The sequence below is a fragment of the Athene noctua genome, chromosome 7, assembly GCF_965140245.1.
Source record: "Athene noctua chromosome 7, bAthNoc1.hap1.1, whole genome shotgun sequence".
NCBI classification, from domain to species: Eukaryota; Metazoa; Chordata; class Aves; order Strigiformes; family Strigidae; genus Athene; species Athene noctua.
In genome coordinates this window covers 43285346-43307881 of record NC_134043.1, presented here as the reverse complement: position 1 = coordinate 43307881, position 22536 = coordinate 43285346, and the positions used below count along the sequence as shown (strand labels likewise).

The 22536-nt window shown below is 38.4% G+C and overlaps 1 protein-coding gene across 2 annotated transcripts in view; it reads right to left on the bottom strand.

The window, feature by feature from the left end:
* The window catches only part of PARD3B (par-3 family cell polarity regulator beta), a 427129-nt gene that overhangs the window by 162690 nt on the left and 241903 nt on the right, over nucleotides 1-22536 (bottom strand). For both annotated transcript variants that reach the window (XM_074911133.1, XM_074911134.1), the window contains one exon: nucleotides 17105-17149. In XM_074911133.1, coding sequence (XP_074767234.1) covers nucleotides 17105-17149 — 45 coding nt within the window. The remainder of the gene's footprint in view (nucleotides 1-17104; nucleotides 17150-22536) is intronic.

Here is a 22536-nt window from a genome sequence, read left to right as displayed (position 1 = left end):
TGTTTATTTCAAGCCAGTTCTGACAGAATGGTCCCTTCTTGTTTAGGTGCTGTTCACCATATGGGTTAATTCTTCTCCAAATAGATTATAAGAAAAACCCAACAACCCTTAAGTCTGTTTTAACACAGAAGCCCTCTGATTTGGAGTCGGTATTTTGTGACAGCTTTCATACAGTCTTATTGCTCTGTCATTCTTCAGTGTCTGTGCTCTTAACTCTTAGAGAAGACTTAAATGATAGTCCTGTATGCTAAAGCACATTACATACTACCTTCTAGTTCATTCAGTTTGATCTAAAGCAGCTACCTTGAGTAAGAACTGATATTGATACTGCCTTGTACGATATGACTGTTAAATTTTAATCACTAGGTTTTCTTAGTCGGATTAAGTAATTAAACTGCTTAACTGAAAACTACAGGCAATTGATTTTATATGAAAGTACTAAGAAATTCTGTTTGAAGTTTAAGAACAGTTCCCTACCAAAGATAACAAACATATGAAAGCTCAAATTGCAAAATCACGTTTCAGTATTAGTTGTTCTAGAGTTGTTGGCCTTTTTGTTGTTTATTGATTCTATTTACTGGAGCAGTCATTCCTGATTTCCATTGTCTAAAAATCACTAACAAAATCACTAACAGAGTGCTGCTAATACAAATTACAGTGCAAGTGAAGACTCTTCATACACTGTAACATCATTAAACTGGGAGAAGAATTACTGCCTCTGCTTTTTTAGCTATAAAAACTTCCTTAAAAATGTCCAGGTTCCCTTCTTTCAGTTTGGATCATAACATATTTGCTGCAACAAGACAGAAGCGAAGAGGTGGAGCTTTTAATGCCAAGTCATGTAGGTCTGAAAGGAGTTACTGGTGCAGAATCATTTACTGTTGCTAAGGTTTGACGAGCACCAAAATGAGCAGGACTACCTGTAAGGTAAATAACAGCTCAAAACCAACAAGGGCAGAGTTTGCTCTATATTTGATCATTTCACTGTTTCTTTTACTCCAGGTGAGTATCAGAAGATTCTTGCATCTCTTCAGCTGAAATGAAATACTAAATGTACAAAAGGATATCAGAACCTCGTAAAGACTCCCCTAAAAAAAAACCAACCAAAAAATGATAATGCCAAAAAACAACAACCCAAAATACATGGAAGGAGGGTTGTGTTGATCTGCGTATATGGTGCTAAGAAGCTGGGGTTCTTCTCATCAAACAGAAGTGAAGACGTTATTTTGACTTGAAGCAATCAAGTACATATTCACATCTCTTGTCACTAACAACATTCAGTACCTTACACATACTTTCTATGTTGCTTTGGTGTCTTGGAGGGTGAAGGAGCAGTATTGGACACGTAAGCTAATCACAGACACATACCACTGTGCTGACTGGTGAGTGCTCAGGTCAGAATTTTAAAAGATTACTTGTGGACTCTTCCACGAAAAGAAGAAGGGTAGAAAATGAGAATGGAAACTAGGAAATCAGAGGGTCTATACAGAGATTAGATTTTATAAAGTATTAAGTACTTGCTCTTGGAAAATGAATGCTTTAAGATTTCAACTTCAATGTTGTGCCCTGTAACTCATGACCCCCGATTTTATTTACAATAGTCAAGATACTTAATCTTTTTATTACTCTATATCATTCCATATCCAGAGGATTAGGTCCAGAACTAGCTACTTGAAGTCAAAGTAATTCTTTAAGGCATATGTGGTTTATAGACTACAGTAGGATCTTTCCACATAGTTTGCTATTGTAATAAAGAAACATTTTTATTTGTTTACACAGATAGTAATACTGTATCTACTACATACCAAATAAAATGCATTATTTATTTGCATTTTTCTGGGTAATTTTCTGAAAAGGCTCATGAAATTTTAATGAAAGTAGTTAAAGCAACAGACTATGCATTAAAATTATATTTAAAAAATGACCTTAAAAGAGTACACTGCAAAGTAAAGTGCTTAGGCTCGGAGAATGTCACAGCAGAGGTGTCCATCATTAATGTATCTCTCTATGCACTCAGGGTAACAGACGTTCACTTTAAGTCCCACATACATTACGACAATAATATTTGTGAAACTCCCGCTTCCTTCTTTCAGGAAAGATTTACAAATATTTTTTTCCACAGGTACAGCAATTAACCCTCTGTTCCGAGATCGGCATTAAACAGTCCTTCATGCATTTTTCTCTGATCAAATAGTAACATTTTTAACAAACACTAATTATGTAATTTTAAGAGAAATGTATACTGTCTGTATCTCAGAGACAAAGAATTCAAACAGAAGGATGAATTCAGCTTCCCATTTTAAGATTCTTAAGAGCGGATTCCCCTGCCCTCCACTCCCTCTTCTGAATACTTAACATCCAGCGTTTCCTGGGTTCACAGCACTACTGCCACTGACTTTGGTTGCAGCCTGAATACATTCAGCACTTCTTCAAATCAGCACACACACAGGTCAGGCACCAACAAGGTGAAGAAGACACTATCTTATTGTGTGTGGTTTAAAGACACCCCTAGCAATTCTGAGGTACAGGCTAGAAAACAATTCAGGCAAAATTTAACAGCTAGAAAACAGAAAAAATGTTTTGGGTTTTTTTTTTCCTGAGATCATCTACACCACTAACATCACATCCTCCAACCAGAATATACGTAGCAGCCTTCGTTACCCTTAAGCAGATTCCCCTTGTACTCTGAATGTAAAGTCTTTGGAAAAAATTAGGTTTTGAATATGTAAGTCACACCATCAGCATCTTAGCAAAAGGGTCTGAGTTGCCTTTACAGACATCTTTACAGCTAGTGTTTCCTACTTAATGTATCTTAAACCTACAAACTTACGTTCTTTTAATAGTGGTTGTATATAGTTTCCTAGCTGTGGGGTTTTGGTGGTTTTTTTTCAGTTTGTTTGGTTTTGTTTTGTTTTACAGAAACCAGAGTTTTCTTTACTGCAGTGCTGGCTTCCCCCCTTTTCTTTCCCATGTGGTTTCTGGACAAACTGTCCTAGACAGCACAAGTCTCACCCTCTCTGTCACCCTTTCCCACACTGCATCTTCTCACCTAGCCACATGCCCAATCTCTCTTTTTTCCCCCATCCCAGCATCCTTTTCTATTTCCCCCCTCCCGCCCCCACTACCTTGCTATCTTCCCAGCCTCTAGGCATACCTTTTCCTCTCCTAAATAAAAACAAGTATCAGAGTTATTTCAGGAGACAGTAAAAGAACAACCTCTGTCAAAAAGCAAATAAAACCCATGCTTCAATTGACACTTGAATGGAAAGTTTTACTTCAAACAGCTCCAGCTTCACAAAATCTGTAATGGGATGTGTCACGCATGACACTTAACAGGTGATAACACAGTGACTACTGCACACTACACCCACACTTTATACACAAGAAGAGAAAAGAAAAAGCAAACCATAAGCAAAGGAGACCAAAGGTTTTTCCTGAGGCTTCATGATTTACCCATATTTCCTTCAGGACAGCAGAAAAAGAATGACTGTAAGAAATATTTTTTTTTCCTGTATGCTTTTTTTTTTTTTTTTTTTAAATGTATTTGCTCTTTTAATATAAACTCAGATTGAGAATTGTTCCTTGTAGCTATTTTGTGATGTACATTCCAGTAATAAGCAGTGAGTTACTTGATGCAATGGCTGACAACATTTAGTCCTGAATGTAATGCTCATTCTTTTTTGTACTTTTAAAATAAAACCTAGTGTGCTATTTTTTAGAAAAGAATTAAACTCTAGAAGCTTCAATCGAACAATTTTGTCCTTTCGTTTTCGGAATTAAGCATCTGAGCAGATTATAAAGCAATAAAAAAAAATAGACATCTGAATAACTACACTATACTGGATTTCTTTTCTATAACACCTTTGTTTATCAACAGCAGTATTACAACTGGCAACCAAAAAAACCCAACACCTTTTTCGAATACAGGAATTTATGCAAACTGCAGATAGCAACAAAAAACCACAATTACATGAAAAACCCAAACAAATCAATGCCGGATCCTCTGATCTGGTCCTACTGCACAGAGAGGCTTGAAGACTTGCCCCAGCAAATTAACTGAGATGTTTGTTTGCAACCTTTGTTAAGTGCAATCTCCCTTCAGTAAGGATGCAAACTTCTAGTGCCAAGTTCTAGCTCTATTCTGTTTGTGTCCCCCTTTGGCCAAGTCCTGACTGTAGGAGTGGAAGGGAACTGCTCCCCATGTAAGCTTTCAGCGTGGCAGAGTCTGGGTCTCGCTGCTACATAGCACTAAGGAAATTATCATTTTGAAATTGGGCAAATGGCATAATTGGGGTTTGCCTCTCTCCAGTGAATTCCCTGCTTTGCCCCGAGCCTACTACTCACACTAGGCAGAATGGCTCCTTCCTACTCCATTCAGTCTGTGAACTTAGCAAGCAAGCAACAGTAGAACAGGAGAAGAAGATAGCTGCCCAGAAAAAAAACCAAACCACTAATACTGAAACATGCTGTGCAAGCAACTGTCCCCAGGAGGTGACTATGCCCTGCACACTCTCCTGGCCATAGGGGACAGAGGGAAACCATAAGCAGAACAGTGGGCAGAACTAGTTCTATATGAACTAGTACCAGAATGGCCAAAAGAACTCAACAAAATAAAGATTAAGTCTGCGGCAAGTCTCCTAATGTCCTTGAAAATCTGGAGGTGAAGCTTTCAGGTCACAGATTTGCTCCCCTCCCATTCACAAAGGTTTCTTTTAGATATAAGAGCCAGACTGAAGAAGAGGGAAGGACTAAAGAAAGGATTTTCACAACAGAAGGTGAAGAACTAAAAGGGCAGGAACACAGGTGTCAGACTACTTGGGGTGTGTGTGTGAAATCAGCATTTAAGTTTCTTTAGCAAAACCCTCAAACATAAATAAACTTGGTCTGATGTCAGTAGGGATCTTCTGTGCACTGATAGTGTTAAGATACCAATCATTATACTTAATACTTGTAGACAAAAATGAAATGATTGGAAACTACACCACCCCATGCAAGACTAATTTAAGGCCAATGAGAAATTGTATTTATCAAGACATTAGGCAGAAAAAAAAAGGGTAAACACTAGAGAAGCTCATATGTTTTGAAAGGGCAGCGCGGTGCCGTTGTCTGAGGTAAAGTACCTTCTGGTAGTCAATAGTAACTCAAGGAAGTGCTCCCTACTCTTCTGTGAAATGCTTTCCATTTAGGTTGCCAATGCTATGTACAGAAAAACTTTCCCACTCTGCTTTTAGGTCAGAAAAAAGCATTTCAGTAGGACACTTAATTAGGGATGATATTCTGTGTACTTTTGGAGTGCTGTGCAGGTAAGTGCTATGTAGCATTGCTGTATTGAAAGACCCACTGAAAATAATGCTGTTTCATGAGACATACAAATAGCAATGTAATTCTGTCCTTCAAAGTTAATTTCTGAACCATATTGCTCTGCACAGCTTTTATTACACAAAAATGTGTATTAATAAATAGCACCAGCAATCCATTTTATATAATGACACCTTATTTCAAATGTTATGGAAGGCAAACACTGTATAAGATACTGTTCCAGAAGTGAGCTGGACTAGAAATATCAATTACTGGCAGCTACCTTCAAAATACTTCTTATTGACATGGCAACATGATGGGACTTCAAAACAAGAAAATGGAGAAGAATCATTCAAAGTGGAGAACTAGAAATATTCCCTGTCCGTATTCAAGCCTCAGACAGTAATGTGACTGACAAATACATGGTATTAACAAAATTTTAAGTAACTCCACAAAATGAAAAATAAACCAACAAAACCCCAAACAAAACCACAGCAGTTTAATCTTCTGTGGGGATGTGCAATTTTTAACTTTCAGTCAACTAGTTTTAAAAAAAAAAAGAAGTGTCCCTTTCCCCTTTTCAGCCAGTAGCTCACTTAGTTCAGGGCTCTTCTTTCTACATCTCATACTTCATACTCCGAAATGTGATTTAGAGGGCCAGATGTATTATCTGGGAAGTTTTCCAAATTCATTAACTCCTTGGCACCAATGACTTCAGGATAGCCACTGCCAGCACTGAGTATTATGCCCAGCAAAAACCCAGCTCCTGGAGGGAAAGGATTAATAAAATGAGGCATTCAGCAGTGGCTGTTGGTCTCTTTGGTCACAACAAGCAACTAAAAGAACCACAGTAGCTGCCAACACTGATCGCAGCCAACTTTTCAGTACCTAGTACCCTGAAGGTCTTTCCTGAACATCTGCAGATCATTCACCACAAAGCCTGAAAAACGCACAGATACTGCTTGAAGGAACATGAAACCAATTGTCAGAAGAGACTGGCAGAAAGGCTGTGACTCCAGTTTGAACTGCAGAGGGTAATAAATGTTACCCTGGGGTGTTAGAATGATATCAGCACTTTCTCCTCAATTACAGAAGATGCAGTGTGAGGCAACTCATTTTGCTTTCTCAAACGGATGCAGCCTGGCTGTCACCAGCTGAAGGGCTGATGACCGAAGAGCCTTACAAGGCCCCAGAAATGCAGAAGACCTGATGGATCCACTTGCTGTCTTCACCATTCTTCTTAGGGCCAAGGAGGGCGTTCCATGAAGGAAATCAGCTTACTGTCCGCCATGCAGGTGCTTTCATGAGCCATCTGTTCAGGCACCATCACCAGAGAAGCCCTCATTTAAAGATCAACATACAGCAAGAGGTCTCCAGGATTTTAAACGTTAAACTTATTTTGCAGGCTGCTGTGCCTTACTTTGAATCTCCACAGTTTCAATGAGAAGCACACCAAATTATTCAAATTCTTCGAGCTTCAAATTTACATTCTTCATTCATCAAACTTACCATTTCTTATTATTTGATTAGGGCTAATGCTAGCTTTCTGGTTGGTTTTTTTCCATCTCCAATCACTTCATATTTGGTAACAATTCTTACTGGGCATGATATTCCACAATCCAGAGATGCCAAGATCTCAAGACCTAATAACCGTTTCTGCAGAATTAGAGTATCTATTATCCTGTGTGAAATTCTGCACTAACACAGTTACACTGCTTCTGCTTTCAGAGAAAGCTTTATTTATGTCTGATATAGCACTCCTCATACAGACAGATCCACCGTATTTACAAGCTCTCCTACCCTCGTATCAGAAACAACCTGGAATATGAGGCAGTAGGAAGCTCCAACTCAAAGCAGAAACTTTCAGCAAAGACATGAAATGTGGCGGGCTCAGCATAGACAGTCACAGGGAAAAGTATCACCAGGTCTCAGGAAGAGAATGCATGCCCCAAAAAGCCTACGACTGATAACTCATGCCAGCATCACACCATTTATTAGAAAGAGTATTTCAGTGTGCAACAGATACAGACTTCTGCAGGCACACCTCTCCTTCAGTCCACTGCAAGCTGACACAGACAATGTATTTACCACAGAAAGATGACCACTTATTTTAAATACTAGCAGGCCTTACGGTAAGTGGATGCATTCATTACAACTACTAAAAGTCTGCACTTTATTTAATTTCATACTACTTAAACATTCTGGGGTTTTTAATAGTCTCTCAACTTGATACACTGAATTCTGCACAGAACAATATTCAGCAATACTAACCAGGGGGAGAAATAGCAACTATGAAGTGTGAACACCAAAACATACCCCCTCAAGCCCCAGTTAGTATAACAATATGCCCAGAATCACTTCAGGAAATTAAAGAGGGAAAAGAAAAAAAAAAAAAGGAGGTAGAAGAAATATGAATGTATGAGTATCTTGGCTGGAAAAAAATTCTTGTGTTGGATTTTTTTTTTTTTTTCCTAGTTACTTCTCCCACTCCCATGAGTGTAACATTGGGTAACCGGAATTTCCCCGGTCACATTAAACAAAGTTCCTGACCCCTTCTCTGCTTCTGGAGCAAAGAATACTCCCCAAGGAAAAAGACTGTTGGTTTGCAATCCATGGATGCCAACAACTCATACTGGATAATGCATAATTCCCCTACTGATGGGATGTGATGGAAAAGAAGTAAATTTTTCACCTCCATTGTTTATTTTTGAAGATGGCAGTTTGGATATCTGCCAGACCAGGCCTTCTCCTCCGAGCAAAGGCCATCATTAATGCCATGGACCTTCCACTCCAAGTTCACTCACATGTAAAAATGAGGCATTACTGACACTCAGAAACACTCTCCAGCAATCTTGCTCTAATAAACTTAATGTCGCAGCTTTAGCAGGCATTTCCCTAGCTATGCATTCATAGGAGCAGTCTGTATAATTCCTATTCGCAGGAACTCCTAAGTTTTATTTCATGGTGGTCAAACTGAAATACCTCTCTTTTGTACGCTTTTAGGGCACAATCTTACTTCACAGAGAAGTCTAAGTTGTTCAGGACTTTGGCAGATGGACATGCACTTTTGTTCTTGAAGTGGGAACATGGAAAGGGCTTTGCTGTTGAAGCTAGGGTTGTTCTGCTACACTTTCTTGGTACAGAAAACTCACATTTGCTGAGTGAGACAGAGTGAAACAAAAGCTTCTGCTCAACTTACGCTTTTACAGGTCATTTATTCTCTGGTTCAATGCCTTTCTATGATCAGCTGGATTGAAAGAAACCCTATCCAGTCCCTGTGGTTCTTAAGGAAAATTGTCTTTTCTGTCCAAGCTGCTTGTTCACTCCATCCGGCACTTAGGAAAGCTTCTCCCTGCTTGTCAGACTCAGCTGGTCCCAAGGACTGCTTAATCTTCTCTCACTCCCTAGGACAGGATGAGACCCAGCGCACAGCAGCCAGAACAAAGCTAAAAGATAGCCATAGCCCTTTAACAGCAAGTAACATCACACAGCCAAAAATATAGAAAACTAAGTTTCACTGGCCATTAAACAAGCCTCTCAAACTCACTTTCAGTTTAGTCTTCAGGGCAAGAAATATTCGAGACTCAAACCTGCTCTTCCACTTCTCTTCGTGCAGCACAAAGACATCTCTGAAGATCTGCACATCCTCTTTTATCCATGCTTTCTCCCTCAGATGTTTCTGTCTACCCCCTCCACCCCAGTCAACTTCCTTCAGCTCAGGCTGATCCCAGGATCAAAAAACTGTCAGAAAATCATTCTTCTCTTCTCCCGAACTTCCCTTTTCTTGCTCCCTTGGCTAAACTAGAAGAATACTATTCTTTTCTGTAGAATTTTTTTTTCTGCTAGGTTAAGCTCCCCGCAAGAGTTTATCACAGAATTATAATAATAATAATGCTGGCATAGAAAGAAAGGGGGCAGAAACATGTGGCTAGGCATTTATAAATACAAGTGTATCATGGGATCCTCTTCAGGAGACAGGAAAACACTAAATCAGCTATGGTATGTTATAAAATCTCAATCACAGACCCTTGAATGTGCATCCACGCTGCAGTTGGTCTATGTTCAGCTCTGCTCTAGATCCTAAATCTCACACAAGAACATTGAGGGAAACAGGTTTCTCCTGCAAGTTTGTTACTGTTCTCAGCAGATCAGATCTATTCACTTCAATGACTGTAGTTCAAAGAAAGATCAATGGGTACTGCTCTTAATTCAATGCACACTAAGAGTCAGTCACAGAACACAAAGAATTCATAAAATCAAAGTGGATAAGTGATTTAAGAGAAGATCCTTGCAATTCAAGGATGAGACAGCAGGGATGCTCTCCTTCAGTTTGAAGAGGTTTATTGTCATTTTTTAACCTTGCTCCTGCCACTGGAAAAGTAATTTTATCCATGGCAAGTAAAACAGTCTTTAAAAAAAAAAAATAAAAAAAAATTGATGTTTGACATTTGAATTTAATAAGGATATGATATGACATGGCACATAAAGTGATTTAATAGGCAGCTGCCTCTGAAAGCCACAGTTCTCATGTCCATCCACTTGCTGAGTTTCCCTTCTGCTGGCATGCAAGCTTGTCTCTCTCAAATGAGTGGTTCAAGGAGATAAGCCCAGCACTATTCACTTTTGTCTTTCTTGGTTTACTTTTTGGCTGGTTTAGCTCTCTCAACCATCTCACCAGCTAAGCTGTCGGACTGGAATAGAAGTAGTAACAGGAACCAGGCAGCTGCAGGCAGAAGGTATGGTGACTGAGACTGCCTTTTTCAGCAGCAGCAAGCTTTTAGATCAACATCATCAAACTGCACCCTCAAGTGAGGGATTTTTATCAACAGATTACTTTCTCAGGACCTAACAAAAAGGGGTCACAACAATCATCACCACACAGCTAATAAAGTCTTCAAGAACAAGAGAAAAAAGCTGTCAAATGAATACTTACAGCTGGTCAGTTACTGGGTGCATAATATGATCCTTCTCAGAGTAAAAATGAGAGTGTGTCTGCCTCCATAGAGGAGAGCCATCTAACTAGGTTATCCGCAAGAGCTGTTTATCAGCCACACAGGCCTGGCAGGTAAGGGGGACTATAAAGACTGCCAGCCTGGCATTCAGAAGAGATTTTGACCAACAAACTGCTTTACATTCAAATTCAACAATACAGCAAGTTCTGTTAATTTAGAACAATTGTTTGAAGCACAGGAACTGCTAAGTGTCCAGCCTTCCTTTTCCCGAGTCAGTGAAAAATCAAACTTCTCATGCAGAATTATATACAATTTGAATGGGGGGGGTGGGGGGGTGGGTGCGGGGTACGGAAGAGATTGCTTTATCAGTCCCATTTTTAATAGCCTCTTAAAAATAATCAGCATCTGTAGTGTCCAGTTTGAGCTTGTCTTGCTCAAAAAACCCATAGAGAACTTGACAAGAGTTCTTACTTTGTTTTCATTTTGCTTCAATACACTTTCCTATCTCTGACAGGTTAAAATACATGAAGTTCCAACAGACAAATGAAAGTTTTTCCAACTAAACATTCATGCTTTATATTTAGCACTCTAAATACTAGATTAAATTAAAAGAGCATTTGTCTCAACACTAATTCTTAAGAGTCAGCTCATGAAAGTTGGAGGCTTGGGATTTATTCTTACAGACTTTCAGACTCTGACCATTAACACATGAAAAAATCCTGCAGCCTGGCAGTTCAGTATTGTGCTGTCCTGTCCCATAGGCCTGGTGACAGCAGCATAGTTTTGGTTCTTGTGCAACTATGCAGTGTTAAAACAAGCCCTGCTGCTCCAGCTCTAATCAGTGTAGATGGTTAGAGCAATCTATAACATAGAAACTATTATACATATTTTAAAAACCCCAACAAAACCTTAAAAAAGTAAAGTCCACTAAAAAAAAAGGGGTAGTAAAGCCATACTGAGATCGAGTACAAAGTAAATTAATGTATCATCCTAGTTTCACTAGACAAGCTGTGTTTGAAGATAAGAAAAAAACAACAGTAGGCAGAGATTCAATGAAAGCTAAGCATTTTAACTTTTGGACTAGAAATCCTTATAAACCCGAAAAATATAATAGAGTCAATGTAACATCTTTGACTTTAGACCTTACCAGACGTAAGTATAGAAGAAAACATTAACTCCATAAGTGACCTGTAGGAAAAAGGAATCTTATCATTTGTTTCTTGGCTGCATGAGTTGATACAGATTCTCAGATGAAAACAATTTATTTGGAACTATGTGGTCAAAGGGATACTTTGCTTGGAGAATCATAATCAAAGTTGGTGATGATAATAACACCACCACCACAAGGAAAGAACCATCCAGGGAGAGAAGCCCAAAGTAAAGGTAACAGTAACAGAATTAAAATCCTGCAAAAATATTCCCAGTAATAAAGCAAATATAACCCATAGCTTAACGGTTCAAAGCTTAGAGGTTATGGGTAATACAGTGTACTGAAGCAGCATGGAAAGATACTTGCATTTGGTTTTGTGTCAGTCAAACTGAAATAGCACTGAGCACCAACACTGGCTGAACTAAGTGAAAATCACATTGCACAGCTTCCAGTGCCACCAGAGTTTGCTTGCCTCCAGTATCCCTGCCAAGATATACAGGTTTAGGCTACATCAGTGTTGCTAAGGTGTACCGCACTGCAGTCCGCAAAGGAGTCAATTCCTCTTCACACTTGCAAGAATGATTGATGCAACCAAGTATTATGCTCATTATCAAAGAGAAATAAAATGAACTAAAATCAACCTTTTTTCTCCTCTCACAAATGCAAAGACAAGTGTCAGATTCTATATGCCATATTCTTTCACTTAGATAGTAGCAAGGTCCTTGTTTGGACAGGCTCTTCACTTGCATATGTCAGGCAGCTCAGCCATTTACATGAGTCTTTTCTACTGTGGATCTAGTTACTATATAAATCCTTACGAACTCAGTACTAAACCCAATGCCCCCTTTGAGAAGCTCAGCTTTAATGACATCTACAGCAGCAAGAAGGCTTGTTTAATAAAATTATGAGATCTGGCACAAGAAGAAGAGAACACCACTTCCCTATACACCTCTGACATAACTGTGTTACCTGCAAACCAAAAGCACAACAGAATCCAAAGTTGCTACAACGACACCCATTTCAAACAAGCCTAGCAGCACCCACTGAGCTTTCTGTAGTCCTTCTTAACCCTGCTATTAACCCCCAACAAAATCCTTGATTAAAAGAAAGCCTTTTGCGCTATACATAAGCATGCATAAACCACTGGATTTTGCTGGTGTTTCAACAGCTCAACCTTTGCATGATTCATCCAGTTACAAAACAAAACAACACAAAAAATGTTCTCCTGTTTTGTCTGCCCTTCTAAGTCTGAACTCAGATTGCAGCAATAAGCTTAGCCATTATTCACACTTTTAACAGAACAAACTTGAATGCACTGGATTCTGTCTGCACCAGACCCCACTCTGTCCCTGAAAAAAACTAAGGAGTTCTTAAAATAATAGGTTATGTTTACATTTGCAAATTTAGCAGTGGCTGGGCACACCCAAATTTACTAGAATGTAATCATCTACACGATAAAAATGTTAGAACAGCTCTTCTGCTCTCACAAACACTTTCTAGAAGTGGTTCAGGAGTTAGGATATAGCAGGCACAGCTTTCAGAGGCAACCTAAAGCCATCTTACAAGAGAGGCTCATGGCACAGATGGGCATCATCCCGTGCCACTCAACTTTAAAGTCAAAGGGGACATTCAGCTTATACTTGTATAGTTGCAGCCTTAGCATCTCATAGACTTATTTCACCTACCAATGCAACCATGGCTTTCGCAATAGGCTGGAGAGTCTTTCCTGAAGGTAACAATGAAGCTTAACCTCTTGCACTTTCCATACCCTATTCCAGTGGGTCATGTAAAATCTACCAGTAAGCCTAAGTTATCAACCACTCCTGTTCCTTAAACCATAACCTTAATCCTCATCCTAGCCTCAACGAAACCTCAGTAAAATTTATTTAATGCAGAACACATCCTGACATTAAAGGATGCACTGAGACGCCAAGACCTTCAACCTACCTTATTCCAAACTATCTTCAGTCCCAACCTGAATCTCATTTTAACCACAACTCAGTTGCCCATACATGAAGCACTACAGACTGGAGGTCTACCACATGTGTTAGCACTCGGACCTCAGCAAAGCCCTAACCTTGCAGGATTTAGCTGTACACCTACATTTTCAAGCCTTCTTTCCCTGAACAGTAATCCTCCCTACAGGCTGAACAGTAACCTGCTAATTGCACTGTCAGCAAAATTCACAGTAAGGGGCAGAACTTGACCAGAAGCATCCTTCAAACTATCCTAACAGGTCTTTTCCTGCTCATGTCCTAACCCTATGTCTTGCCATATAGCATTAATTCAAATTCAGCTTGGTAACAGAGCTACCCCTGTATCATTCAATCTTGCTGGTAACTAATCCATAGCCCAGTCACATGTTCCTCACATAGCAGCCAGCAAGAAAATAAGATCTTCAACTCATCTTGTCTCAAAACTGTCTCAAAATATAGCCCCAGCCAAAAGCATGGTCTAGTGACATTAAAATAAAAATAGGAAAGCTTTTTTGCCCATTTTGCTAATTAATATGTCAGAGCTCATAAAGAAAGACTCATCAGCTTTTCTCCAGCACTGCATCATCTGAAAGAGCTGTGTCAGCAGAGACCTCAGGAGACAGTCAATACATACTAAAAGTGTTCTAAGCAGTAAATCAGAACACAAAAAAATAGTTTCAGAAAAAAAATAAAAACAGCTGCAAAGAATTCGGTACTTGATTTCAGTATTTGATATAAATCAGGTTATATTTGATGTACAATGGTCTTGTCCTTCCTTATGAAGGGTATCCTCCTAGCTGTCCTGGAAGTGCTTTTCTAAAAAGCTAAGAGTTCATGAAAAACGGAGTTAAGTTTGCCGATATTTCATCTTTGAGAATTTTCAGGGATCTTCTCTGCTTTATGATAGACGCGCCACTCGTCTGCTTCTCATTCTCATCACTGGAATGGAGCTTAGGGAACGCAGACACACCACTGCTGAGCACACAGGAAGCTTACAGAGGACAAAATCCTCCTTAGACAGTTCAGAGAAGATGCCTCACACACACACACACACACACTCTGAACTGCAGCCTTTTCCAGAAGGGGCCAAGTTAGCTGCATCAATACAGCACTCCAGTGCTTTTGCCAACGGTATTGTGGCAAACATTTGCAACACTAAGAACACCTGTAAGCCCTGCAGGAGTCTGCCATCCAACAGGATGAAGGACAGGCCAACTACAAGAAACAGAATTCACAGATGCATTTCTGTGAGGGTGAAACACAGGAACAAGTCTCCTGCCATCTTCCCACAGAATGTGCTTACAAGCTCAGGACTGAGTGTCCAGATATGCCTCTAAAAATCAAACCTACTTTTTTTTGGGGGGTGGGGGGGGGGAAGAACTGCTGTTTGTGTGTGCAATATATAAAAAGACAGAAAGATGGGGCTACAGCCACAGATCCTTCTAAATGCCTTGGTCTTCTGCAGAATTGTGATAACGCTTTTTGAAATGAATACATGCTACTACCTCCTGCTGCTGCTGAGTAACATGTAATATGTGAGGGATACAGTAGCGATGCCAAAAGCTGAGACTAAATGCTTGAAGAGCCACTGCCCCAGAAGGAATACAAAGGATATTTCCCTAGAGAGAATTACTCAACTGCATATTTCATAGAACAAGTCACATTGAAGGAGAGAAGGGATAATCGCATTGATTGTTAGTAGGTGATAATTAATTCTGTAGAGAAATATGTTTAATTTCCTGAAGTCTAGAATAGGATGGAAACTCTTCGTTCTGTAATGAGAAAATAACAGTGTTTTGCTCCCAGCACAAGAAGCTGCAATGTTTCCCATAGCGCATTCTTAAAAAAGGTACCTATAGGAAGGCAGCACAATGAATGATGTGAAAACAAGCGTTCTGTGATGTGACTGAATGCCTGAAAAATGTGTACAATATAGAACTCCAAAGAGCAGACAGTAAAAGGGGACCAAAGAAACAAATATTTGAATGGAAGAATGAGAAAACTGAAACTGCAGCTTGATTTCTCCTTATGAAGGGTTAGGAAATGGAACATAGAGAGGGGATAAACATTTTCCAACAGTAATTGAACAGTATTTAAAGTGAACAGACCCAAGAAAAAACAATTTACACTCCAATCTTCTCATAAGTTAGCTAGATCCCTTTATTCTGAAGGGGAAAAAATGGAACAACCTGTAGGATTTTTGTAGCTCTTCCTTCGGTGGTGAAAAAAGTCTATAAAAAAAAGATGTTAGGTAAACGTAAGAGGTCTGTGAAGGGTAACTGAAGCAAACAAGTTGAATTTCAATAAGCAGGGGTCCACATTTCCACATATAATTTGTAGGTGTCTTCAAACAGAAAACTTACCAAAGCCACAGTTTTCAAGAATCTGGAGAAGCGTGCAGGAGATCAAATGCTGCTAAAAGCGATATTATAAAGCTTAATTTACCTGCAACAACCAACTGCCCAAGAGTTATGATCTCACCAGGTTTCCCTCCAATATTCTTTGATAGAAGTGAATTCCACTGATCTTTGAAAAAGTGAATGAAGTCGCAATATTTGTAGTAATTTTTCTGCACAGGAAAAAACCCAAGGGCAACACCCCTAGCTTCTTCAAGTTGACAAGATCATTTCTTTGAAGCTTTCACATCCCCAAAACAAAAAGTTGAAAGAATTTTTTTCTCTCTACGAATGATAATGTCACAAGAAGAACTACTCCCTGGTTCAGAAAGAGAATCCAAGTAGTTCACAGACTTAGGAAAGATGCCAGTAAAATTTAAGAAGAATTTGTCCATTAAGTTCAGGAAAAGGTCTTCAGATAAGGAAAATCCATACCAGAGAACTGAAGGAGGACACCCAGTTGCACAGAGAAGGAATACCGTAAACAATCAGGAATCTCCTAGCTGACCTTCCTTTACATGAATTCAGCTTTTTAGTTCTATCAAAGGAGTGGAAAAAGGCAACGTGCAATCACGCTACAAAGGGACAGCCTGAAACTTCAGGGTTTTCTAACATCAGAAGAGATGGCTGAATAACTTCAGTTTTCTTAAAAGTTTAAGGTTTCTTATATCAGCTTATCCACGGTTTGTGAAAAATTACAATCTTATGTGACATTTCCTTGAAAGTTCTTTTAATACAAGAACTGCAAGTTGCACAGTACCATGGTGTGGTTTGTGGAACTTATTCAATACATAGGTAAAGATAGCAGTATAGATAATTTTTTTATTACTACGGCCTAAAAAATTTAAGAAAAACCAGATTATTTCTACCACACAAGCACCATGAAAGGAAAAGCTTTGACATTCTTTTTTTCAATCTGTAGAATTTTAGTGTTATCTTCAATATTCCTGGTAATGGAAGTGGAACTCGGAACTCAGAGCAAGGAGAAAAATCAAGAAATAGTTCTATTTTTCAAAACATTGTTTAAGTCTCCACACTCCACAAGACACGTTGCACTTGCACTTATTTGAAAGGGCGTCTTCTTCAGTTTACAACACCTGGACTGAAAAATAAAGTTACAGCTCTTCCTGCAAATGGCTCAGCTATATACACTGCCTAGCAAAGAACAATCCCTAATTCATCATTGTACAACTTGGAGTCACTGCATACAAGTAATGCCTTAATTTGCAGCTCTTTCAGTCACCAGAGCTTCTTTCTGTATGCCGATTTCACTTACTGCCCATACTACTTTCAAGTTGCTGACTTTTCCTCCAAAATAGGAGACCAGCTTACCCGATTTGTGTCCGGCCAACAAGCCAACCTTGCTTTCATCTGCCACTGGAGGAATAAAAGAAAAGACACAAAGATCAGAAACTTACTTAAATTCACAAGCCTTTGAAACACTGACAAATTATTTCAGACACATAGCATCCTAAATCTTTAAATTATAATCGTTTGTAAAAAGCCTTTTTTTGCCTAATCCACCTGGGGTGCTTCAAAGTCCAAATATCTGAATCAAAGCCCACTGAAACCAATAAAAGGACTACCAGCAGTCCTTGTGGGTTACAGATCAGGACCTTACCACTTACACACTCAAAACTGAGTTGTCAGAAGAGCAATTGCATTTGTAAATAACTCATCTTGCCAGACAAATCACAGGGCATAGGAGAGTTGTAACATTTTCAGATCAAAGACCTCAATTGTAAAAAGAATCCAGATGTGGAAACCTTCCCATCTGCAAGATGTCTCACTGACTCACAGGACACTCTGCAATGAGTTCTCCCAAAAACGAATCTTTTGGAAGGTTTATGCTTTTTTCTGTTATGATTTGTTTTAACGTACCTTTGTAGCATTTCACAATAACTTAAAAAGAAAGATGTTTACAGTAGCAACAGTTTGCAGACAGACTAGTGGAGGAGCAAATTCTGAATGTAACAAAAATTGTAATGTTTCTTCAGTAACTGTACTTCAGTTTATTATCATATATCTCGAGAAACTAATTAAAATACTCACCCGGAGGGCTGAGGGGAAGAACCAATCACCATTTTTAAAATGAATTCTATGCAAAGAAACAGTGCTAATGTAATGTTAGGGATGATAAAACAAGCACAGGAAATGAATGTTAGGGTTGAAAGCTTATCCTTCAACTCTGTCTGCCCAAGCACTCCCTGACATTATGCCTTAAAACATGATCTCTTTATATGATAAAATAAATTGTCAAGTCATACCAAAAATACTATATATGGGAACTTACACAAGATTTGCATAGTGGTCACCATAAAAAGTTTACATACAGAGTTATCTGCAAGGATACAGGAATGTGCTATTTTCTACCCAGGAAAGAGCAGTGCAGTAACTACTGACATTTAGGAGGTACTACTGGGACGCTAACCACAGTAAATATTTTCTTATATTGCCTCCCCACTTCACTTTTATGGAAGCTTTTCTCCCTCCAAACCAGCATCAGATTCAGGGCTGGGATTCACAGCTGGAATCATGAATCCACAACTGATCATCGTATCACTTCTCTACCTCTGTAATTTGATTGCCATCTGGTTATCAGTAAAACTGACACAGTGTAGTTTTGTTTTGGGACGCAGATGCAGTAAAGTAAGACATATTGTTTGCAGTGCTGTGAAGAGATGCTGCAGAGCAAAATAGCAGTGGGGCTAGTCAAAATTGGAAGTGCAACCAAAATGCAAGGCAGTTCTGTACTCCCTGTCCATTAACCTTTCTTCTAGGTTTTTCTAGTCCCTGGAAATGATAACTATTTATCTCCTTGCAATGCAGTTTGACCCTATAACACAAAATGACCAGACCGGGATTTGCCATGAGGATAGTTCAAACTCCTTTTTCTCCTCCTTCCCCCCAAATTTACCTCTAAGCAGAACAACCATGGAAAACTTTAGTCCCAAAGGTTAGTGTTTTGACAAGTTATGATTGTGTGAAAACAAGGGATTATAATGGAAACTGATTTGCAACCTTAATTATAGCAGTCACTAATGGCAACCACTATAATGTATGATAATTACTTGGAGTAGGTTATGTTACAGTACACAGGAGCTTTAAAAAAATAGCTACTAAGGTTCACAGCATTTTTTTAAAACTATACTGATGACTTGGTTTGCCTGAAACTAAACTAAGTTTTACATTATTAAAAGGGGATAAATCCATTTAAGTTAATCATACTTTACACACCAGCTTCACACACAAAAATTAGATTTTAATACTGGAGGGGAAAAAAGAAAGACTAAAATTATTAGAAAATGAAAAATAATCTTACAGGAATACAAGGTTAGCATTATGAGTTTAAGAACACACACACACAAAAATTAGGAAATGCAAAAATTAAAGTTTGTTATCAAAGTTTGAACAAAATATGTGTGCCCCTCCACAGGGTAATTTTCATTTCATGGGATAGTATGCTTAGGCAGGGACCTTTAGGCTTGCCATCTTTCATTAGAATGAACGGAGTGGCACAGAAAAGTCCATTGGATAAGAATAGCATTCCTTCCCTTGTTCCCCCTGGGAACAAGGAGAAAATGACAGAAAAGAAGGAAAAGGCTAATGGGAGATAAATACTTTATATGCCAAAGCCAAATACTTTGCAACTGAAGATTTCATTTAGGAAGTGCGTAAGATGTCCTGTTCCACAAAATAGCATTTGAAAACACTGCTCTGCATGTTGTTAAAAATTCATGCAATTATTCAGTTATGACAAAAACAGAATTTCTCTGGCTGTCTTCCTTGGTTTTTCAAAAAAGCAAGAGTTAAGTGGAAATTTCTTTCCTCAGATTCTACTAGTGTCAGCTTATCTTTGCAGAAAGGCACCTGAAAGATTTTAAACAGGGAAAAAATACTGTCTACTCTTAAAACTCAAGTAAAAAAAAAAATCTAATTATTTTTATATTGCAACATCAAAAAGTAATTACATTGCAACTAACTATGAAAAATTTCAGCTCACGAATATCACACTTGGGAACGTGCAGTGCCAGACTGGAATATATCAGGAAAACATTTATAACAAAATTTCAACTGTAACTACTTTTATGACAACACTAGAAATACTATATATTCTTGAGCTGGAATTGTTAAATGAAAAAAAAAAAAAAAAAAGAAACCACGTCATTTGGGGATTGTAAACACAAAACTCAAACAAAAATCTGAGAATGATCAATGCAAGGGAGTAAATACGTTCACAAACAAGAAGACACTTCTCCTTAATTTGTAAATCAAACAAATTCTTCACATTTTGAAATATCTCTGGAACTCCAAGGGATGTTAGTTCATTAAGTTATTAATGTTTGTCAGTATAAAACATGCTAGCTCTTTTAAAGTAACATCTATAATTTAGGAACTGTGAAGTCAGTTACGTATTCATCGTCAGTACTCAAAGTAATTGCTGAAATAAAAGTGGCAGAAGTTCTACAGCTATTTAATAAAAACACGGACATTTGAGGGACCACCGATTACAAAAGATGGAATATTACTAAAGCAAACAAATCTTTCCAGCCAATAGCAAACAACTGAAACTTTTTTTTTTTAAAAAAAAAACAAACTATGCCAACAACAAATGGTAAAAAACCCCAACTCTCTATGACATGAAGAATCAGATGTATTAAGATTTCCTACGGTAATATTCTGGAGTGCTGTTTTACTTTATGAAAATGAGTAGTATTTTTCAGCAACAGTAAAAGCACCCAACAATGCATCCATGTCCTTCCACATTATCTTTTGATTGCCATTTCTGTGCCCTACCAAGGTAGCCATTTTATTTGAACTGCACGATTTTCAATGGTTTAGTACACAACAAGCTTTCTGTACTGCCTCAAAGTTTGCGTCAAATGCAGTCCCGGTTTACTTAAAGGTCAACAAACTGCTTCCTAATTACAGTTTAGAGAAGCACAGATCGATGCTGCTGCCAATCGTAATAACCATTTCCCTCCTTTTGCCCGGTTCAGTTGCTATACCACTATATTAGTTTTCCCCAAAACAAGGACTATTCAACTTAGTGCCTCTTTTCTGAAGGATTAGTTTTGTACATTGACTAAGAACTACTTAAAATCTTCTTGTATTTCTGCTGGACAAACCGACATATAACTTTGAATACCAGCTGCAGTTCTGCACTCAGAAAAGAAGCAAACCAGGATTAAAATTACAGTTAATGAAAAGTAATAATGAGACACTGAAACATCAAAAATTTCCTAGAAAACAAATTTCTTGATACCATTATTAGTCTATAGGAAGGTCAGTATAAAATTTCTTATTATACATTAATCAGTTAACAAGGGCTGTATTCCCAAACCACAAACGATGCTTCCATGCGTTTTAGAATCCATCGGTTTCTGTGGTATAAACACAAGAAAATAAAGCAAAGCTACAAATTTGTCACTCTTTTTTCTGATGAACCGTGTCCCTACTCATGTCTTTTGTCATAATGAAGGCACTGCATCATCAATTAATTTTAGTCAATGATAGTGCCAATGACATAATTCTCTGCCATTTCTATTTTCTTGGTGAAGCATTTCCCCATCTAGGAGCGGCATAAATCATAGAAATTATGTCAAATGTTGGCTCGCAACAATCACTTAGAAAATGCTGCTTGCTGTTCTAGGTTTGTCCTGTAGTACTGCATACAAAGACCACAGGCTTTTATACTAAAATCTCCAGGAGCAATAAAATGTGTGTATTAAGAAGGGTAAACTTGTGTTGTCTTAAAATATTTTCCTTCAATTATTCCCCCTTCTCCCCACTCATGTGACAGTAAAATTTCACGTAAGGGCCCCATCTCTGCTTCTTTGGAGTCCCTGGGTTATCCACCAGCTACTCACTCTTGAAGCATTATGGGTCCTTGAGAGCCTCCTGTTCACTTCAGTGTTGAGAAGCAGTGAAAGCAGCAAAAAAACTTGCACAAGGGCCAAGGATAAATTATACTTATGCAGTAAAAACGATAAACCTGTTCCAAAATGGCATCTAACACAACATTTGGGATGACCTGTTCAGCACATTAAAGACAGGAATAAATTACATCCAAACCAAGATACTGGATTCTTTTTCTCACCTGTACAACATTTTCTCTAATTAGATTTTTTTCAGAACATTTTTGTTAGAACTGATTTAATACTTAATTCAATTGTATTCAGAGAAGGTCCCCAAGGGATACATCATGTGTCAGCACATGAGAATGAAAATGCTTAAGCTTGCATTCACTATTAATACTACTTGTTGAAGAACCATCAGTACAGTTGACACTGTCCACTGGACACATTTGCCTTTAAATGGAAGCTCTTTCTCCTGGCAGAAAATAACATTGTTTTACAATTTCCCAGTCAGCATGAATAAAAATTTCTTCAGTTTCTTGTAGTGGCACAACTACTCATTCTTGAAGGTTATACTGCTAATTGAGGCCATCACGGCTTCTTTTACACTTTTGTTGTCTTCTCTAATCCTCTCTCACCTCTGTTCCAGAGAAACTGTACCAGCTAAAACTGATCCAGCCCCCCACTACGCATCTTCTGTATGTCATTAACACTTCTTCCAAACTCCTAGGGTTAAACCACAAGTTCCTAACCTAATCTGTCATTCACTGGTTGAAAACACTGATAGGGAACAGATTTAAGACAAAGTATAGGGAACAGATTTATAATGAAGTGTTCTTAAAAGTTACTTCATTATCATTTGTAATTTCTTTCTCACAGTAGCTATACATTAACTTAATTGCTATT